The sequence below is a fragment of the Onychostoma macrolepis genome, chromosome 09, assembly GCF_012432095.1.
Source record: "Onychostoma macrolepis isolate SWU-2019 chromosome 09, ASM1243209v1, whole genome shotgun sequence".
NCBI classification, from domain to species: Eukaryota; Metazoa; Chordata; class Actinopteri; order Cypriniformes; family Cyprinidae; genus Onychostoma; species Onychostoma macrolepis.
In genome coordinates this window covers 26,000,526-26,020,656 of record NC_081163.1, presented here as the reverse complement: position 1 = coordinate 26,020,656, position 20,131 = coordinate 26,000,526, and the positions used below count along the sequence as shown (strand labels likewise).

Sequence of the window (20,131 nt, the reverse complement as noted above, 5' to 3'; positions counted from 1 at the left end):
TACGAGAGGTGGCAAAAAGACACTGAAAAGAAAAACGAAAAATTAAAATAATAAAATAATGTCAACATGAAACTAAATTTGACCCTAATTACTCAGTATGGTGTTCCTGGTCTTTATGTACAAACCTTTATATCTGGCATCGCATATGTCACTTTTTTCAACTCTTTTCTGCTAATCACTTGCTACATAGACATTTCTCATGATCCAATCATGTCCTGGTGGATAAAATCAAGTCCTGTCCTACATTTTTGGTTGAAAATCCCGTTTCACTTAAATGGGTTGTGAACAACATTTCTTATGGGTAGAAGAGCTGGTCATATAGACGCAGACACACACAAACACACATGCACACGTTTGCTCAGTGATGTAAAAGCTATAAGAGACATCAATAACAGCATGAGCTTTGAGTAATGGTACACATAATACACATATGAAAACCACCATAAACCTCATCCCCCAACTGAGTCTGCTTCCTCACAAGGTTTTTCTCTTTAGTGCCTAAACATCCCATGAAATTTCTTGCCATAGTCGCCTAAAATCTAGTTTAGCTTTAGAGTTGCAGCCCAGAACGATGAACGCATCTGAGCACAAATAAGAAAAGCAGTTTTAGAGGAAGAGTTTGGAGTCTTCTGTAATCTCTTTAATCAGGTCTTACTGCAGATCAGAAGGGATTATGCTGGATTAAATCAATATTTCTGAATCAAAGATCAGACGGCACACACAAATGCACATTACTGACACAGAGCTCTTGATACAGTACACATCAAATACTATCACAGGTACCAGCTCTATAGTCTTCCACACTAGATGTAATGCATTGTTATAAATTCAGCATTCATGCCTTAATATAAAAATATTAACTTCACAGTGTTAAAGATAGAAGACTTTAGCATACTTTTCAAAGAGTGCCTATTGACAAAATATAATTTAAAAGAATATTCTTAAGTGTGAACTGAATGTAACATTTTTGGACACTTTTTTACATGTTAATCAAAATTAAATGAAAATGCATTTTTGTTTAAATGTATATTAAGTGCAGTATATTTTTGACCCACTTGGGTAGGACTTAAGTACTTTTCTATTTGTAATTTGACAATTACTTCTATTGTCTTTACTAAGTGTAATGAGTGTAGTACGGAATACGGACTACAGCATGTATAGTAAATTAAAATCTACTTTTATGTCATTTCTATTGAATATTGTATGCCACGTATTTAAGTATATTTGTAATTACACATTTCAAATGATGAAGATTTAGCATATTTAATATATATATATATATATATATATATATAATTTAAATCTAATATTAAAGAAAATAATTTGCTTTAAAATGTACTTTAAAGTCTAATTTTGCTGGCAGCATTACAAAGTGCACTATCAAAATGTGTTAAGAAAGTGTGTTTAATTAAATAAAAGGCCACTAAAGTCTACTTAAAGTGTTGTTGTTTTTTCATTAATTTTGTATTATTTGCAAGCATTTTTTATGTATCTTAAAGATATGAAGTACGCTAAAAGTACACATTTAAGCACACTTCTTTTTCACAAAGGATAAAACATTTCACAATTTATTTATTTTTTGGAGAGGATTTAATTTTGTCATGTTTCCATCTTTCTACTATAGCAAGTTATTAAGAAATATTACTGTTTGTTTGTTTGTTTACTTTCTTTACTTTTTTCTTCAAAAAAAAAAAATGTTGCGGAAAAAAGGATAATAAGAGAGCACACAGTTACTCGACATTTCCATTAACATCTATAACTGACATTGAATTCTATACAGACAGATGGACAGATGGAGAGATAGTGCCATTGGGCATGGCACTTAACCTTGGATTTCTCTGGAGGAGAGCACTAGTATACTTTATGTTGCTTTGGACAAAAGCATCTGCTAATTATAGACACACGAGAGAGATTAGTGCCCATTTAGTGTTTGGCAAAAGGGTAGAAACTCCAGCTTGTCCTGCTTGTTCATAATGGGTTTAAGACCTCACCACATGCAGAGGTTTTGCACATCCCCAAAGAGCATATTCAGTATACTGTTTGTCAATAAATTTAATTAACATCTGTTTTGATCCATCAAACCTAATACAGAACTGAAGACGTTTTACATCACTGTCTAAAGGATTCAGAACTGAGAATACAGCAAGCAGCTAGGAGCTGAAGAATATCATTATATAGACAGAACATGACAGAAGCTGATTTTATTACTCTCAAAGCTGAAAGTTTTAGTAACAGGAGGTGCCAATAAATGCAGCTCAGTGACTAATGACACAGAGGCGGTCTGAGCCATTAACCAGGACACCTGGGACAGTTAATGTGGCCTTTTTGTGGCTCAGATGTGAGTGTCTGGCTCTCTGGGGAGTGGACGTCTCTCTGAGAGAGGACAAGTCATTATCTCTGACTGATGCATCCCATAAATCACGCAAACCCAGCCTAATATGTCATTATGTATATCGATAAATGACACAACACTGAACACAGCAGTCAGAGAGTGAGTGTGCATGTGGGGTTAGTTCACCCAAAAATGACATTTCTGTCATCGTTTACTCACCCTCATGTTGTTCAAACCCATTTCTTCCATGAGTCAGATTTTTTCAACAAACTGCATGAGATCATTCATAAAGCCAGTCTGAATGATTCAGTCATCAGCTGGACTAATCCAAGCCTTGAGTTCGAATCCCTACCTGAATTATCCGTTAACAACAGTTAACAACTCACTAGAGTGCAGTGTTGGGTAAGTTACTTTCAAAAAGTAATTAATTACAGTTACTAATTACATCATCATTATTGTATTTAAATTACTTTACTGATTACTCTGTCTGAAAAGTAACTTAGTTACTCAATAAGTAACTTAATTATTCAAATCACTAATTAGGCTACATCTTAAAATCCCTATAAACCTTAATAGAAATTAAACTGTTTATTCTTTCAATTTGAGTCAAACATAGAATAGTTTAGCCTTTTAGCTTTAACACAACTTTAATACTAAAACATTTTTATAAAAAATGTTAACCTTCTTTGGTTAACAAATATAAATACTCTGCAAAATATCTGAATAACAAAAAAGCTTAAAAATTAATACATTTCAGTTTGGTAAGATGTTCAGGAAAAGCCCAACTAGTAAAATCCATACAGGTTTATGTGAAAATAACAGGTTAACTAATGTAGGTAAGAATAAATTACAGAAATGATCTTCTCTGCTGAATACAGTCATGCCAGATCGCGCTGTTCTTATGAGGTATATTACTCATAGCAGGTCTTCTTTCAAAAATGATGAAAATTAGATGAATCTTGATTTTATTTTAATTTTTTTATCTATCTAGGTGTGGGCGTTTGCGTTGGGTGAGTGACCCTGTATACACGCACGCACACAATGCATATTTTTCAATTAAAGACAGCTTATGGATTTATATGGGCTGCTTTTGGTGCTTGACACCTTTTTATTGGTCATTTTGTGTTTCAAGAATAAGGTTAAGAGTTATGCTATTAGTTAGCCTACTTAAATATAAAATGTTTTCTCTATTTAACAGCATTACAATAATGAAAGACGTCTGACCACGTCTCTTGCGCGGCGGTATGTTGGACTCATGAAAAAGAATCACTTTGTTTGTATTCACCAAAACTGATTTACTGAAGTCAAAACACGGACGGAATTCGCTATAGTGCGAGTAGAGCTCTGCACGGGCCTCAAATTTAGGCCCTGGCCCGACCCGTGTCCGACACCTTATCAGAATTGCCGACCCGAGCCCGTCTTTTTTCCTGACAGGATCCCCCTTCTAAGGAATGGCTTCCAGACGTTCCCAAGCACCCAACCAGGGGGAGCAGGAGAAGGGGAGGGATGGGGGGGCCAGGTCCGTGTGCTGGAGGGGGACCTGGGGACTGAGGCAGCGCCGGCGGGATGGGGACCCAGGGCAGAACCAGCGGCCACCACAGCGGTGTGTGTGGAGCTGCCACCCTGGAACGGGCAATGGCTGGCTCCGCCGCTTCGGGAGCCTTGTGAGCGGGCACCGCCGCCTCGGGAGGATCGGGAGCGGACACCGCCGCCACGGGGAGGCCTGAGACGAGTCCCGCCCCCTCGGAGAAGAACTCAGCGGACACTGCCGCCACGGGAGAACTGTGAGTGGACTCCGCCGCCTCCAGAGGATCGCGAGCGGACACCGCCACTTCGGGAATTTCGTGAGTGGGCCCTGCCGCCTCGAGAGCCCCGTGTGTGGGCACCGCCGCCTCGGGAGGACCGTGAGCGGGCGCAGCCGCCTCGGGAGGATCGTGAGTGGGCACCGCCGCTTCGGGAGTTTTGTGAGCGGGAACCGCCAGGCCCGCTAGAAACAGGTAGATGAGGGTGCTCCCTCCAATCCCTAGCCCCTGGCCTGCCTCGAAGAGGTCTTCGGCGTACCGCCTGAAGGGGCGACTGTCTTGTGGGCAGGGATGCGGCCCACTGGCTGGGGCTTGGTTCCAAATGACTCAATAATGAGGTGTGTGGAGTTTGGAGAATTGAACGGTGACCTCTGGTGGTGAGAGGGAGAAACGCAGGACCCGGACTCCTGACAAGTTTTTTCTTATCAGTTATGTTTATTAGGTTTGTATGTTACATTTAATGTTGTTAAATTAATGTTTATTGCATATTTCAGTTTAATGAGTCTCACCATGGTGGTGTTTATTGCTTTTGTGAATGACACTGTGCACCTTCTATGTTAATATTTAAAAGCTGCTTGTGATGGGCTTTGGTTCATCATGTGACTTTCTCATCACCACCTGCATTTGGTGGTTATCAGTGTATTTCAAAGGTCCAAAACAGATTTCAGCACTTCAATAGGTTGGTATATTAACATTATATCAGTTAATGAAATTGCGTTATTTAACTGTAAATTTAAATTAAAACCGTAAAACCTAAAATGTTGTTACCGTATTTTTTTACGGTAGAATTCCGGAAACCACAGCTGCCGGTTTTTTACTGTACATTTTACGGAATTTTTTTTCACAGTGTACTTATATTTAAATACATGACATACAAGTTTCAATAGAAATGTTTACCATACACTCTTAAAAATAAAGGTGCTTCACAATGCCATAGAAGAACCTTTTCTGTCTAAATGGTTCCATAAAGAATCTTTAACATCTGAAGAACCTTTCTGTTTCACAAAAGATTCTTTGTGGTGAAAGAAGGTTCTTCATATTAAGAAAGAGACGGTCCTTTAAAGAACCTTTGACTGAATGGTTCTTTGTAGAAGCAAAAATGGTTCTTCTGCATCACTGTGAAGAACCTTTCAAGCACCTTTATTTTTAAGAGTGAACATTCTTGTCAGTACATTCAGATGTACTTTAAGACAACTGAAGTAACTCTGAGGTAATTGTGTACTTAAGTGTGTCAAAAAGTATTCTAAACTCTAGATAAGCACATTTAACATAAATTTAAATAACAATACATTTTCATTTTATTTATTAACGTGCAGTTAAGTGTGTGAAAACATAACATTCCATTGTTGTACTTAAGTATATTCTTTTAAAAGTATATTATTTCCATTATAAGTAATATTTTTAAAAGTATGCAAAATTGTTCTTCTTTTTCAAAGTGTTAAAATAAATGTATTTTCCAGTCATCTAAGGCATCTCTTCCTCATCTCTGGAAAGGAAGCGCTCATGTTATACAGCTCCAGTACATCTGACAGTTCAATGCAGAGCACTAATTGGAAATGACTCTGCCTCTGTCATGGTTCTATTGTATTTGTAATGATTTTTCTTTGTATGGTAATCGGTGGAACTGCACAAAGCTCTCCTGAGGAGAGTTATATGCAACAGTTATATTTTAATGATGATAAAGACAGTTGTCAGTGTGTAAAACAATTATGTGAAAGCAGCAGGGTTAACAGGCTCACAAAAAAGAGTCACATTTCTGCACTAATTTTCATGGAATATATGAAGAAAGTTACATACTGTACTTTAAACCTGGTAAAATGGAACTGAGAGTGCATTACACACTTATCAAAGTGGCCAAAATATTCAGCATTATAAAAACACAAGGGGTGAGATGTGCAGAACTGTGAATGGCTGCTTTGTTTTCTGCAGACTCGGATTGTGTGTAGGTGTGCTGAAGTACACAAGCACAGGGTCAAGGTTACAATTCCAACAAGTACACACTTTTCAAAACCACAACAGACTGTCTTTAGGTCAAAGATATAGACTTGTGCATCGCTCCATCATGTGGTACAGCTGGTTCTTCTCCTACTTTCCTGTACTTTGAAGGTGAAAAAGGACTGAACATGACTTTAGCAGTTTCCAAGGTGATTTTTGGGAGGAATCTGTCTGAAGTATAGTCTGGATGTTCGCATGTGTTATGTTCTGTATTAGGCGGATGCTAAATGTAATTAGAGTGTCGTGTCATGCAGCTTCAACTAAAAGTATGGTATTTAGAGGAAGAGAAGGAAGAAAATTTTGAATTTTTTCTAAATTTGATTACTCATTTCTGTGTAGTGGAACAAACCTTTACATTTACATTAATCCTTGCAGATGTATATATGAACAAATAGTATTGGAGGCTACAAATATTTCATTGGATTATTGTATTTATGCTTAATGACTTACAGATCACAATTAAGAAACTTAAACATTTAAAAAAATAAATAAATAAGTATTTTGGAACCTTGTCACTTTACTGCATGTTAATGCTTATTATACATGTGTTACTTTCAGACATTTTTAATATATACACAAATACTGAAAGTTCAGGATTTTATTTTATTTTTTTCAAATAAATGAATATTTTTATTTGGCAAGGATGCACTACAGTGATTGAAAGTGACAGTAAAGATATTTATATAAAAAGGTTTCTATTTAAAAAAGGTTTTTATTTTGAACATTCTATTCCTCAAAGAATCCTCAAACAATTATACGTATACTTAAATATATTAAAAGAGAACATTGTTTTATTATTTTGTAATTGTAATAATATTTATAATATATATTCGTTAATATTTATAATATAATATTAACATTTATTCCAAGTAACAAAAATGTGTTATGCTTTTAGTTTTAGTAAAGCTACCCTGCATATGTGCTGCTGACCATATACAACATGCTATATGCTAAACTCAATTAAACTAAATTATGTACAAACAGCAACAGAACATGACAAATTACCCATCATCCCCTGGGGCTTTAGTGGGATGCTGTGATTGGAGGAGACAAGACAGCCCAGAGTTGCTTAGAGCAGGCTGAGATACAATTACATAGTCAGATACACAAACAGCACACACAAAATCACATGTTTAAACAGTGTTACTACAGAAATGAATTCAAAACAAAGGTCCTTATAATTAGATCACTGTGGTTGTGCAGTGCTGTCAGTTAAAAAAATAAATAAATGATGCTCTGATGCTCAAGACAGTAATGAGTTCAATTCAAATTGAGTTTCCAATAGCAGGAAGACCCAGACCCTCAATACACACACACACAAAGCTGGACGGAGACAATGGAGTACTGTATGTGAAACACAGCATATCAATATCACCCACACATGGCCACTCACTCAAACACATAATGATGAGACACAATAAATACAAGCACATTAGACAAGCACACACACACACACAGCTGATATACAGATGTGCACACATGTGCTGCAGAATGATATTGAATGTGGCAGGATTTGTTTCTTTAAGTTGCAGGCATCTGACCTGAGCAGAGTAATGAGTAATGAAGCGTTTGTGCTCAGGGTGTGTGAATATCTCAAGCAAGCTCTTACATAACCCACCTCTACACTTTCACAATCACATCTCCGAACAGACAGAAAACTCACCAGATCAGCCAAAACTGATCAAGATTTAGATTTTAAATACCAATGTTTCTATGATATCCAGAAATATATCTTGATTATTAAGATGTAATTGTTTGGATTTTTTGTTTTGTTTTTAATTATGTAAATTTGATATAAATTTTACATTTACTTAACCAATTAATACTTCACTATACCATTAAATGTTTGGGGCCAGTAAATGATTTTTTAAAAGAAATTAATACTTTAATTCAGCAGGGTGCATTAAATTGATCAAAAATGACACTGGACCTTTCAAATAAATGCTGTTTCCATAAAAATATGAAGCAGCACAACTGTTTTCAACATTGATAATAATCAGAAATTATTCTTGAGCAGCAAATCAGCATATTAGGATGATTTCAGAAGGATCATGCAGTTATGATGCTGAAAATTCAGCTTTACCATCACAGGAATAAATTACAATTTACATTTGAACATATATATTACAATAGAAAAGGAGTTCATTTAAATAAAAAAAATAAATAAATAAATAAAAAATCACAATATTGCTTTTTTTACTGTGGCACTTTATTTTACAGTATGAGCACTTATGTATACATACAGTGTATTTATCGAAGAAATTACTGGGTAATATAAGGTAACTACATGGGTTAAGGTTAGGGTTAAGGGTAGGTTCAGGTTTAGTACCTAGTTATTACCCAGCTAGTTACTATAATAAGTAAGTACATAGTATGTGGAACAGGAATGTGAAATAAAGTGCTACCATTTTCACTGTATTTTTGATCAAATAAACGCATACAGCCTTGGTGAGCATATGAGACTTAACTCAAAGAGCCTGTTCTCCACTCACACCTGTTCTCCTGCCATTAGTTTTGGCAGGGTAATGAAACCTCACATTTGATAATCTCCTCATTAGTGCTTTTACTATATCGATTACATCTGTATCAGTGCAGAAACCCAATATATCAACAGGAAATGAAAGCAGTCCTCACTGAAATAAGCCATTGTGTAGCTGGTCTGTTATGCAAACAAGAAAAGAAAAAGTTTATAAAGACCATCTGTGAGATCTATGTCACCCTGACAATAATATACAGAACTAATAAGAGTGTCCATCGCCATGACAACAGTAGCCTGCTTCTGAGATAATTAGAGTTTGACTTTGGAGTTTTTTTACTATAAAGATGAAGGAGTGTTTCCAGCATCAGCGGGCATCTGACCATTACCAGACAGTATCCATGATTAACTGCTTGCTGGAAATAACAATATACTGTTTAGTATTCAGTAGCCCTCTTCTTTGAATTGGTTTTCCAACCGACAAAACCTCAAATTAATTATTTTCATTTTAAATGCAATGTATTATCATTGCAACCAACAAATAATTAAAACATCAATTGCATTTTCTGAATAAACCCTACAGTTACTGATCATTAGGATCATTATAAAAGCACAAACTAATGCCTCAATTAGGAAGACGGTACAATTGTTAGGAGATGAAAGCCACATCAACCATCCAGGGACCTCAAAGTTCAGAAGCTGAGAAAGATACAGCAATCAACCAGAAGATAGATGCCATTACTCAGAGAGATCCATGTCTGGGGCAAAAAAGCACAGTAATGACGCAACTGATATATGTGGACAGATGTCGTGCCAGACGAGAGCAAACAGAGCTGTGTGGACGGGCAAGCTTCAAAGTTACACGGATGCAGGGAAACATGCAAAAGAAACTTCAATTCCATACAGCAGGAAGAATATTCAAAATGGAAGTCTAATTAACACTAGACTGGCTCAAAAACAGACAGGTGAATGGTTAACCTGAATATCTGGCATTATTTCAAAACTGCAGTGCACAGGTGTCACCCAAACCTGAAGGATCTGGAGCAAATGTGCTGGGATAATGGGCTACAGTCACACATCCACAGTGTGTGAAACTTAGAAACTTACTGCAAAAGTCTGAAAGCTGTCAAAATGTGGCTTAATTAAATAGCAAATTGTGAGCATTGAATGCTTACATTTGTGTCAATACTGAAACTTTCCCTGATAAATATTCACTGGAGTATACAGTCTACCCTGTATAAATGATAGGTTTGCTCCACTGAATTTAGATGATTGTTAGCTGAGTTTTGAAACTTTTGTTTGATTTGTTTTTTGTGAATGAGTCATATTATACTCCAGTATAAGACCACTTTGTGTTGCTAAATAAAATATCAAAATGTTAATGCTATGTGCAAAACAGTTATAAATTTTAATATTTGTATAATATTTATGTGAATACATATTATAATTTAATATACTAATAATATACATATATATATATATATATATATATATATATATATATATATATATATATATATTATTAGTATATTAAATTATTTTAATATACTATATTAAATTAATTTAATATACTAATAATATATATATATATATATATATATATATATATATATGTCACGAATCCGGTCTGTGAACTTCCATTCACTCACCACCAGAGGTCACTCACTCACCACAGTTACTTTTGCACTATACTAACTGTTGCTCGTCACCTCCGGACTACAGTTCACATCATTCATTGCACTGACGACACGCACACAGCTCATTGCACTGATCACACACAGCTGATTCCTACTTGCACACCGTACTTAAGCCATGGACTTTCTCTCCCTCACTGCCGAGTATTGTATGCATTTATCGCTGCCCTAGCTTTAGCTACTCTACAGAGCCCCTGTTAGTTTTCCTAGTCTTGCCTTGCCTTGCCTGTTTCGGATTGTGTTTTCCCCTGCCTGGACTATTGCTTTCGTTTTGGATTTACCTCTCTTGTCTAGCCCCTTTGGATACTGTTCGCTGTCTACCGACCCAGGCCCATTTTGGATTACTCTTTGCCTTGCCTATTATATACCTGTTTGCCACTGTTTGACCCTTGCCTGTATTTCGACCACGTTTATTTATAAAAGCATTGCATTTGGATCCGCTCGCCTCTCATCTCATCGGCTTCGTTACAATATATATATATTGTATTAAAGCTGCTGTCATTTCTGTGGCACAAGCAATGCCAAAAGGAATTCCAAAATAATCGTACTTTCTGAAAAAGAAAACATTATATAAAGCTAATTCTGTAACACTTTAGTATAGGGACCAATTCTCACTATTAATAGTTGCTTATTAGCATGCCTATTATTAACATATTGACTGTTTATTAGTACTTATGAAGCACATATTCTGCATATTCTTACATACCTAATCAACTAAAATTAACAACTACCTTACTAACTATTAATAAGCAGCAAATTAGGAGTTTATTGAGGCAAAAGTTATAGTTAATGGTTTGTTAATAGTGAGAATTGGACCTTAAAATAAAGTGTGAATGCTTATTCACATAGAATTTCTTTGTTGTGAATTAAAAGTTTCACAGAGAAATAAAATGGTTGAAAGTATGCACTCTACTACAGCATGATGCCATATCTGAACATGAAAAGTTAAGTTAACTAGAGAATTTAATGGAATTATGATTGAAGTATCAAACACATGCAAAATAATTAGTGCTTCATTTGACCCAACACCACCACTGAGAAAACTATTTGCGACAAATTTACAATGAATTTGTAGCAAATTTAGTTTCCCAGAAGATTACAAATGTTTAGCAATGGAGGTGAACTGACAGTAAACCATATAGCATAAGTCTATAGCACATAGTTCTTTGCCAAACATAAAGATTTAAAGATTTATTTAAACATGCAGATTTGTAGTGCACAACAGAATTACACTGCACAACTGACTTTGCTACAACTGCAAAGACCATCTGAATGTGAAGATATGAACATGTGGCAATTTTGCAGGAACGTTCACTAGAATTTGCCACAGGCGTTTGGCAGAAAACTACTACAGTCTTTTTGTAAGGGTACTTGCTATAAAAAGACAAAAGTACAAGAAACATCACATTATACACTCTAAAACAGTCCATAAAAATAGGTTCCAATGTACTGAATCGATATGAGGGAATTTTCTGTATTGATTTTTCACAGTTGTTTTACCCATATTTTAAATGACACATTGCATCCCAGCTAACAGAGAACATTCTCAGAACTGTGGATAATGTTCTGTCAAGGAATACATTTTTTTTTTTTCATGAACAAACATTCTAAATAGAACATTGGCCTTTAATAATGTTCTCAAAACAGTAGCACAAAAATGTTATTTATGCATCATTCACAGAACATTTTATTTTGCAACGTTTTAGTTGGACGTTCATATAACGTTTTCAAATGTTACTACACTCTAAAAAATTCTGGGTTATTTTTAACCCAAATGCTGGGTTCAGCCTGTTGGCTCATTTTATTGGGTTATTTGTTAATATTTTTACCCAGGTGCTGTTTTTTTAATTTATTTTATTTTTAACCCAAATGCTGGGTTCAGCCTGTTGGCTCATTTTATTGGGTTATTTGTTAATATTTTTACCCAGGTGCTGGGTAGTTTTTCTGTAACTAAGTTGCTGGGTTATTTTCTTCTACACAACCGCTGGGTTGAGCCTGTCTCCGACGAATAACGCAGCTGCTGAGTTACAGTCAGAGCACAGGGTTTTTGTGTCCACAGGAGAGAGCGGTTCTCAGCGCCGCTGCTGCCGATTTTGGTGCTGTTGCCAATAGTAATTCTATGTGTGGTTTTTAATTTCCAGCCCATTTTAAGCCAGTAATATAATAATTTTTAGACAATAAATGACTAAAATAAAACAACCCAGCATGGTGGGTAAAAATGTTTAACCCAACCAACTGGGTCAAAATAACCCAGCATGTTTTCTGTCCAATATTTACCCAGCACTGGGTTGCCAAATAACCCAAGGTGGGCTGTTTTTAACCCAGCATTTTTTAGAGTGTACTCATTTCTGAACATTCAAAAGTAACATTCCCATATTGTTTGCTGAATAATAAAATGACATTTTTGGTTACACTTTATTTTAAGGTGTCCTTGTTACAGTGTAACTATACATTTAAGCACTGAGTAATATTAAGTAACTACATGTACTTACTTATGGTTAGGGTTTGGCTTAGGGTTACTTGCATGTAATTATGCATAATTAATTGTTATTATAATAGTAAGTACATGTAACGTGTAACAAGGACACAGTAAAACAAAGTGTTACCAAATGTTCCCTTAATGGTCATATAACCAAGAAAAAAGCATTTTAACTCATTTAAAAAACTGGACATTTTAAACATTCAGAGAACATTCAGAATAAAGTTTTCATAACTCATTGAGAACGTAAGCAAAACGTTCTTACAACATATTTTTGTTAGCTGTGATTGTGTTGTTTTAGGGTTAAAGGAAACTTAACACATAATATCCTGTCAGAAAATTAACAGTAGCTTTTTTCTTACAGTACAGACAGCAATATGAAAAACCGTTAAATTTTCTCTCTTTCATGCTTGACATACAAATGCATCTCATAATTGCGCTTCACTGCACTTTTTTTCACTGAACACATTCATTACATAATTCACATACAGACATTCTCAGCATAACCTGTTCTCCTCTCACAAGACCTCACCTCATTAAAAACAACACAAGACTTCAAACCTCAATATAAACCTCAGTGTCTCACACACATGCAGTCCACTGTCCTAAATCTATCAGTGCAGAAAGTTCATATTACATCCTGAGATAAAAACAATCAAGCACACGTTCAGACGGTGCCCTCAGAGTCACAGAATACAAACCTCAAATAAAGCAAAGCAGATCAAGTGAGTGCTCAGACACTTACCTACAGTAGTGAGCGACCCATGAGTGACAGACTGAAGCAGTCAGTGCGACTCTATCTGTCTTTTTCTCACTACTATTAGTGTCTAATACAGAGAGCTCTATACAACAGCTCAAGCATGCTGTAGTGTGTGTGTGTGTGTGTGTGTGTGCGTGTGTGTGGTCCGAGCGGCAGGCAGAAGAGAGTGCTGATGTAGTGAGCGCGTGCGTGCGTGTGTGTGTGTGTCTAGGACTGAAGGGGCAGCTGGCCCCCCTCCCACTGAGAGTGGAGTGGTTGCTAGGCGATTTGAGTACTCCAATCATCATGGTCTAATGACTACTGACTGCACATGCACACAAACATACATGTGTAAAAACCATATTTTTGTTCAATAGAGATGAAGGCCTATTAGTAATAATTACTTAATAAGCAAGAATTGATTTTAATAAATCATTGTTTAAGATGAACCTGCACACAAAGCAAGTTTAACACATAAAAACAAGCATATTTGCAGACTAACGTGCTTAACATTCTGTTTGTTTGTTCAGGCATGTTAAAGGTAACAGGACTTCACTTAATAATTCAGTATTTTCAAGAAGATGGAAAGAGACATAAAGTGAAAGTACTCTACCATCTGTACTGATGTATAATATATGAGATATTGACTCATTCAGAAAAATATCAATAAAATCTTTTGAAAATCACCTCAAAATCAACTATAAATTACTTCCAAAAATCTGGCTCATCCCCTTATTCACTTCAAAGTCATCCACAGAGCATGCATAACTCCTTACAAGAGATTCAAAATGAAACTACAACTGACTTATTGTCACGGTGCACACAGCAGGGATGAACGAGGAACACGGAGACAAGGATAAACTTCAAAATAATAGTCTTTAATCATGACATCAGGGCAGGGCAAGACAAGGGAAGGGAAGGTTAACAGACAGGAACACTGGGGAATAACGAGTAGACCAGACGAAAACTAACTAAACAGGCAGGAACTAAATACACATGACAATCACTGATAATTACTAAAACACAGCTGGACAACACTTAACTAATAATCACACTTAACACGGACAGGAACAAGACCAAATATGAACACAAGAGGCGGGAACACATGACACACACGACAGAGGACTGACACTTATAATTGCCATATTTGTAATACTGCATTACCAGGTATTTTTCTTCATATGTTGAAGCAGGGGCGTCAAACTCAGTTCCTGGAGGGCCGCAGCCTTACAGAGTTTAGTTCCAACCCTGCTCCAACACAAACACGTACCATGTAGTTTTCAAATAAGGCTAAAGGACCTGATTAGCTGCATCAGATGTGTTTAATTAGGGCTGGAGCTAAACTCTGCAGGGCTGTGGCCCTCTAGGAATTCAGTTTGACACCCCTGTGTTAATGTCAAATTGTTTCTAATCTACGGACTCATACATTTTGTTTTGTCCTCCTTACTGAAAATTGACTACATTGCCAATCCAGGTTTATGTCTTTTTAATGATGACTCTGATTTATGTGCAAGTTTAATACAAAAGAGAATGTTATTTGCTGGTTTTACAGCTGCAAAGAAGTAATACAGAACTGTAGAACTGGTTTACACCACAAATTGGATTCACGGCCTCCTTAAAATATTGACTTGTTAGTGTAAAACAGCATGAATTAATTAGGCCAAACCTGGGACCATTGATGCCTGGCAACATTTTTCTTCCACCTTATTGGATTATATAAAGGAATGGTTATTGGTTATTGGCAATATGTCTGTTATTCCTTCTTCCTTGATTGTTTGTTCCAATTATGTTATTTTGTTTATAATTGAAAGACAATAAAAAGTTGATCCAGTGGCGCAAAACCTATTTATATAGGGGAGACTGGGGCTACTTGTCTCACTTTTCTCCAGTGAAAATTTCTCAGGAAAAATGTATTTCCGAAGTTCAGTTTCTGTATTGACACAAAATACTACGACTACAAAAACATTTCCCTTGGCCTGGAAAAAAAAGAAAAGAAAAGAAAAAAAGCATGCTAAGTTTTCACAATGGGAACTCCCTATTTATTACACTGATCTAAATACATTTGTTTGAGACATGAATCTCTAAACAAAGCCAACTTTCACAATATATCTTTAACGGATAGTGGCTGTAGATAAGCGCATGACAATGTAATGTAAACTTAAATTCAGGAGACAGGAGAATTACTAGGAGACCGTATAACCACAAACACATTAACTCAAGATAATACAGGACAAAAGAACTTAGGAGAACATAGGGCTTAAATAATCGGAAACCAACTAGATAATTAACCAGACACAGATGGAACAGAATGAACTAATCAGGGAACACAGGAACATGACCAAATAAGGAAAAACAGGAAACTAAACAGGAACATACACGTGACAACATCTGTATTTTATAAGCTATTAATTATATTTAACATGACTTGCACTCTCTTGTGAAAACAAATTACACTTTGGCAAACTTTTAAAAAGAGTTCTACGAAAATAATATATTTAAGTGTGAACTAAATGTAATGTTTTCATACAGTCAATTGTGTGTTGCAATATTGCTATTAAATGAAAATGTTTTAATTTAAAAGTTTATTAAATCATTTGAATCATTTAAATCAGTTGTTAAAACAATATTTTAAAATGTACTTTAAAGTAAAACTTTAAATTTGACATTACAAAGTGTGGACTTTTCAAAAGTTTAATTAAGCATGTTAAGAAACAGTCGTGAAAGTGTTTCTATTTAAATACACTTAAGTGGCCTTTTATTTTATTAATATTATCTGCAAGTATTTTTTAAATACAAATTTAAGATTTGAAGAAAAAAAAATGAAGTGCCTATTCAGAACAATTAGGTGCACTTCTTTCTCACAAGCGCTAACCTGGCATTTATCACTCTGTAAAACAGACCCCTACAATATGCCTGTATCATGTCATCATGTGTTTGGTGGTCTGCTTTGTGTCTTCAGCAGAACTGATTATCAGACTGAATGCGAGACACAGAGATGCTCTTTCACACCGAGGCTGAATTTTCAGCAGCATCATTACAGAAAGAGGAGATGTTTGCTCTTATAGCAAGTCATCTGAGCACCTGTTAGCGTTGCTCTGGACGACAGCAGTAGCCTGGCCATGTGCACTGATGAGACTTGGAATCGGACACACCTGCTCTCCATCACAGATCATCAAAGGACTGTGACCCAGTGAGTAATTCATCCTGGACATCCATTACCGGTTACTCCTGTTCACAAGTGTCTTCTTCTTCAGCTAAGGAAGTCTATGGCAGCCCGCACAACCACTTGAGGGCATACAGATCTCAACATTATCCACAGCAAATTGGGAGTCTCTAACTCAAATCCTCTAGCATCACCAACTGCCCAAAACTGCACTCATGTTTATTCTAATAACTTTTGAACTTTAGGGCCCTATTCAGTCATAATAACGGAATTTACAGTATGATGTGGAATGTCACGGAATTTGCTAAATTTTGGATGAATAAATCAAAAGTAGGTCATTACACTTACAAAACATGATATGGACTAGTGTCTGTGAATATCAAACTGCGAAAGGAGTATTTAAATACTGCTCTGAGAGTCATGAGCATTTTACTGTTTCTTTTGAGGAAAACTATCGTCATATCACATACAAACAGCAAACCTAAAGCTTTTCACAGCAATCCGTCAAACTAAAAGTTTGGATCAACTTGAAGTAACCATGACATAAATATTACTTGCTGTAATGATAGTACTACTACTACTACTACTACTACTAATATAATTATTATTAAAACTTTATTTTTTAAAGGAATATTTAGCAGAAAAAATATTTACCAGAAGTTATTTAGCAGAAAAAATGTAAATACACAACAAAGAAATAAATAAATAATTAAAAAAAAAAAAAAAAAAAAAAAACATTAGAGATACTTTTGATTATTCAGATTTAATGAGACCATTAAAATGGAATCTGCAAAATTAATGTAAAACAGAATGTGGTAAAAGTAAAACTTAACTTGAGGGGAAAAAAATAAAACATATTCCATAGGGTTTTAACTTTTAACAAATTGCTGTTTAATATTGTAAGTTGCATGATTTCAATTAATTAGACAGGCTTTTACAGAAAAACTAAAATCGGAACTTGGAAAAAAATAAAATGGAATTTTGGAAAAAAATAAATAAAACAGATTTCATAGGGCCCTAGAACTGTAAGGGCTAGAAACAAAATGATTATTTTTTCTTCTTTTCTTTAGCTCCTGCCAGGCTGAGTTCATGAGGAACATGTAACACGTGTCTAAACCGGACACGAGAGGTGCAACATAACAGAAGACAATACAACCGGATCATACTTAGTGGTGCTGTCTACACTGGATGCAACACGTCATGACACTACACAACACAACACAACACATCTACAACAGTAAACTGGTGCCTTGTTCTATTTATGATGCACTGACACAAAGTACAAATGATTTGCATCAGTCGCTTTGTCGCATACAGTGTAGACAGCCTCAAGCTCAACTATCGCTTCCAGTCTAGACACGGTGTAAGGCTATAACTCTGCAACATTTTAGGATGTTGTATTTGACCATAAATTAGACTGGTCTGGTCCGGTGTGGCATACCAAGTTGAATGGTAGCCAATTATTATGATTTTTTTGGTGTCAGCCATTTTGAATTTTGTAGCAAAGTGCTGCATTTTATGAATGCATAGGCTTATCACTACCAAACTTGATTTATCTCTTTGGCACCATGGCCTGAAGCAACCTATGAAGTTTTTGGTCCCACCAAGTGGTCACAAGATAAAACAACATTTACATAATGCAAATTTAAATAATCACAAAAATTCAATGGATGTTTTTCAACAGTTGGCCATTTTGATTTAGGTCAAAAAACGTCTCTAGGTTACGCATGTAACCATGGTTCCCCGAGGAAATGAGATGCTGCATCTAAACGCGTTGGGAACGCCTTCAGCATGACCACGCTCTGAATCACATGTGTAATCAGTACAATGGATGAGCGAGACATCACAGGCGGGATGACGTAGAGACCAGGGAGCTTAAAAGCACGTGCGGTGGATACAGCAGCAGCTTCTGGTAGAATGAAGGAAGCACTCGCAGGGATGCTGGAAGTATGGCAATTAGGGATGCGCGATATTGGATTTTTGCCGATATCCGATATGCCGATATTTTTCAACTCATTTTGGCCGATACCGATATATTTCCTTTTGGTTAGGAAACAACACCAAGTCTCTCCTGTGCAGAAATTATATGCAAAATATTTTAAATTTTGGTTAGTTTTTAACAAGAACGTATTTGTTAGAATTAAATAAACCATAATGAAGGTTTTTTGACAGCACACTGAAGCTTTGAAAATAACTATAAATAAACTATATATCATTCACTGCATCCCCCCCCCCAGAAAGATGCAGTGTTAACCCTAACATTGTATTTTATTTATAAGATTTAACATTTGTAGATGGTCTAAAGCAAAAGAGTTGTAAAAATTCTGAAAATCTTTTAGAGCTTATGATTTGTTTAAAAAATAAAACATATTACACATTAATGAATAAATCAGTATATATAAAATTATTTAATTTACAAGTGTCATGTTCGTGATTTTTTTTCATGCAAGCTATAGCTTCTGACCTTTAAATCAACACATACTCATTATTTTATGACATCAATTACTGCTTTATTTAATCAGAAACACTAAATGTCTAAATGTTACTTGTGTAGTCTATTTTACTTTTAATTTAATTGGAAGTTGGCCAACAGCGCCCCCTACAAATTAAAACTCCTTACCGAATGGGCGTTAGGACCCAGGGGAGGCTGTCACTGCTGCCGCTGCAGGTGCTATTACTGTTTACTCTATCATACACCGAACGCTTCATTCTGTACATGCTTTCACAGATTAAATGCAGCGATCCAAAAGAGTGAATCTAATCACCATTCAGACAAAACTTTGCTTCAAGAATGAGCCACGCTGCTGACATGATCTAATCACTAGCACACCCTGAACACATGTGAGTTAATTTATTCCTCTTATCGACAAGACATATCGGCATAATTTTTCATATCAGCCCGATGCCGATATTTACATTTAAAGCCATTATCAGCCGATTCCGATATCAGTCCGATAATATCCTGCATCCCTAATGGCAATGAGATGCAGTGTCTTGTTCCCTCAGGGAACCATGGTTACATGCGTAACCTAGAGACGTTCCCCTTCAGAAACTCAAGCTGCGTCAAAACACTTTGGGAACTAGTATGCCCATGCTGCCAGACTTGCAAATCCCTGCCTAGTGTGGAAGAGCACTGCTAAGGTGAGAGAAAAGGAGCCAGGAGTGGTGCAAAATGCAGGTATAGAACATGACAAGTAAATGGAATGGACATCCCACAATGTCCTGGACTCTTGAAGGCTAATTCTGGAGGAGTGAGCCTTGACCCCCAAGGGAGAGGGGAGATCAGAGGACTCAAGGTTATGGAATAGCATCCCGATCCACCACTTAGCATAAGCTTCTCCTGGCCAGAGGCCTAAGCCTCAGTGCACCGCAGAGGAAACATGTAATTAGTGGGTCTCTCCCGAAAGACCATCCACCGAGAGGGGCGTGGTAAGCAGCTAGGGCCTCCACA

General features: G+C 36.2%; 1 protein-coding gene across 9 annotated transcripts in view; it reads right to left on the bottom strand.

Annotated features, from left to right (window-relative positions):
* The window catches only part of rapgef4a (Rap guanine nucleotide exchange factor 4a), a 77,629-nt gene that overhangs the window by 35,631 nt on the left and 21,867 nt on the right, over positions 1-20,131 (bottom strand). The window contains exon 1 of one of the 9 annotated variants that reach the window (XM_058787570.1): positions 13,524-13,645. The exons of 5 other annotated variants lie outside the window; for them this stretch is intronic. Coding sequence is in view for 1 of the 4 variants with exons in the window: in XM_058787567.1 (XP_058643550.1) it covers positions 126-140 (15 nt within the window). In the remaining 3 variants the exon portion in view is untranslated. Of the gene's footprint in view, positions 1-125; positions 1,107-3,617; positions 4,445-13,523; positions 13,646-20,131 lie in introns of those variants that run through there. 3 more of the 9 variants (XM_058787566.1, XM_058787568.1, XM_058787567.1) reach the window with 3 other exon arrangements.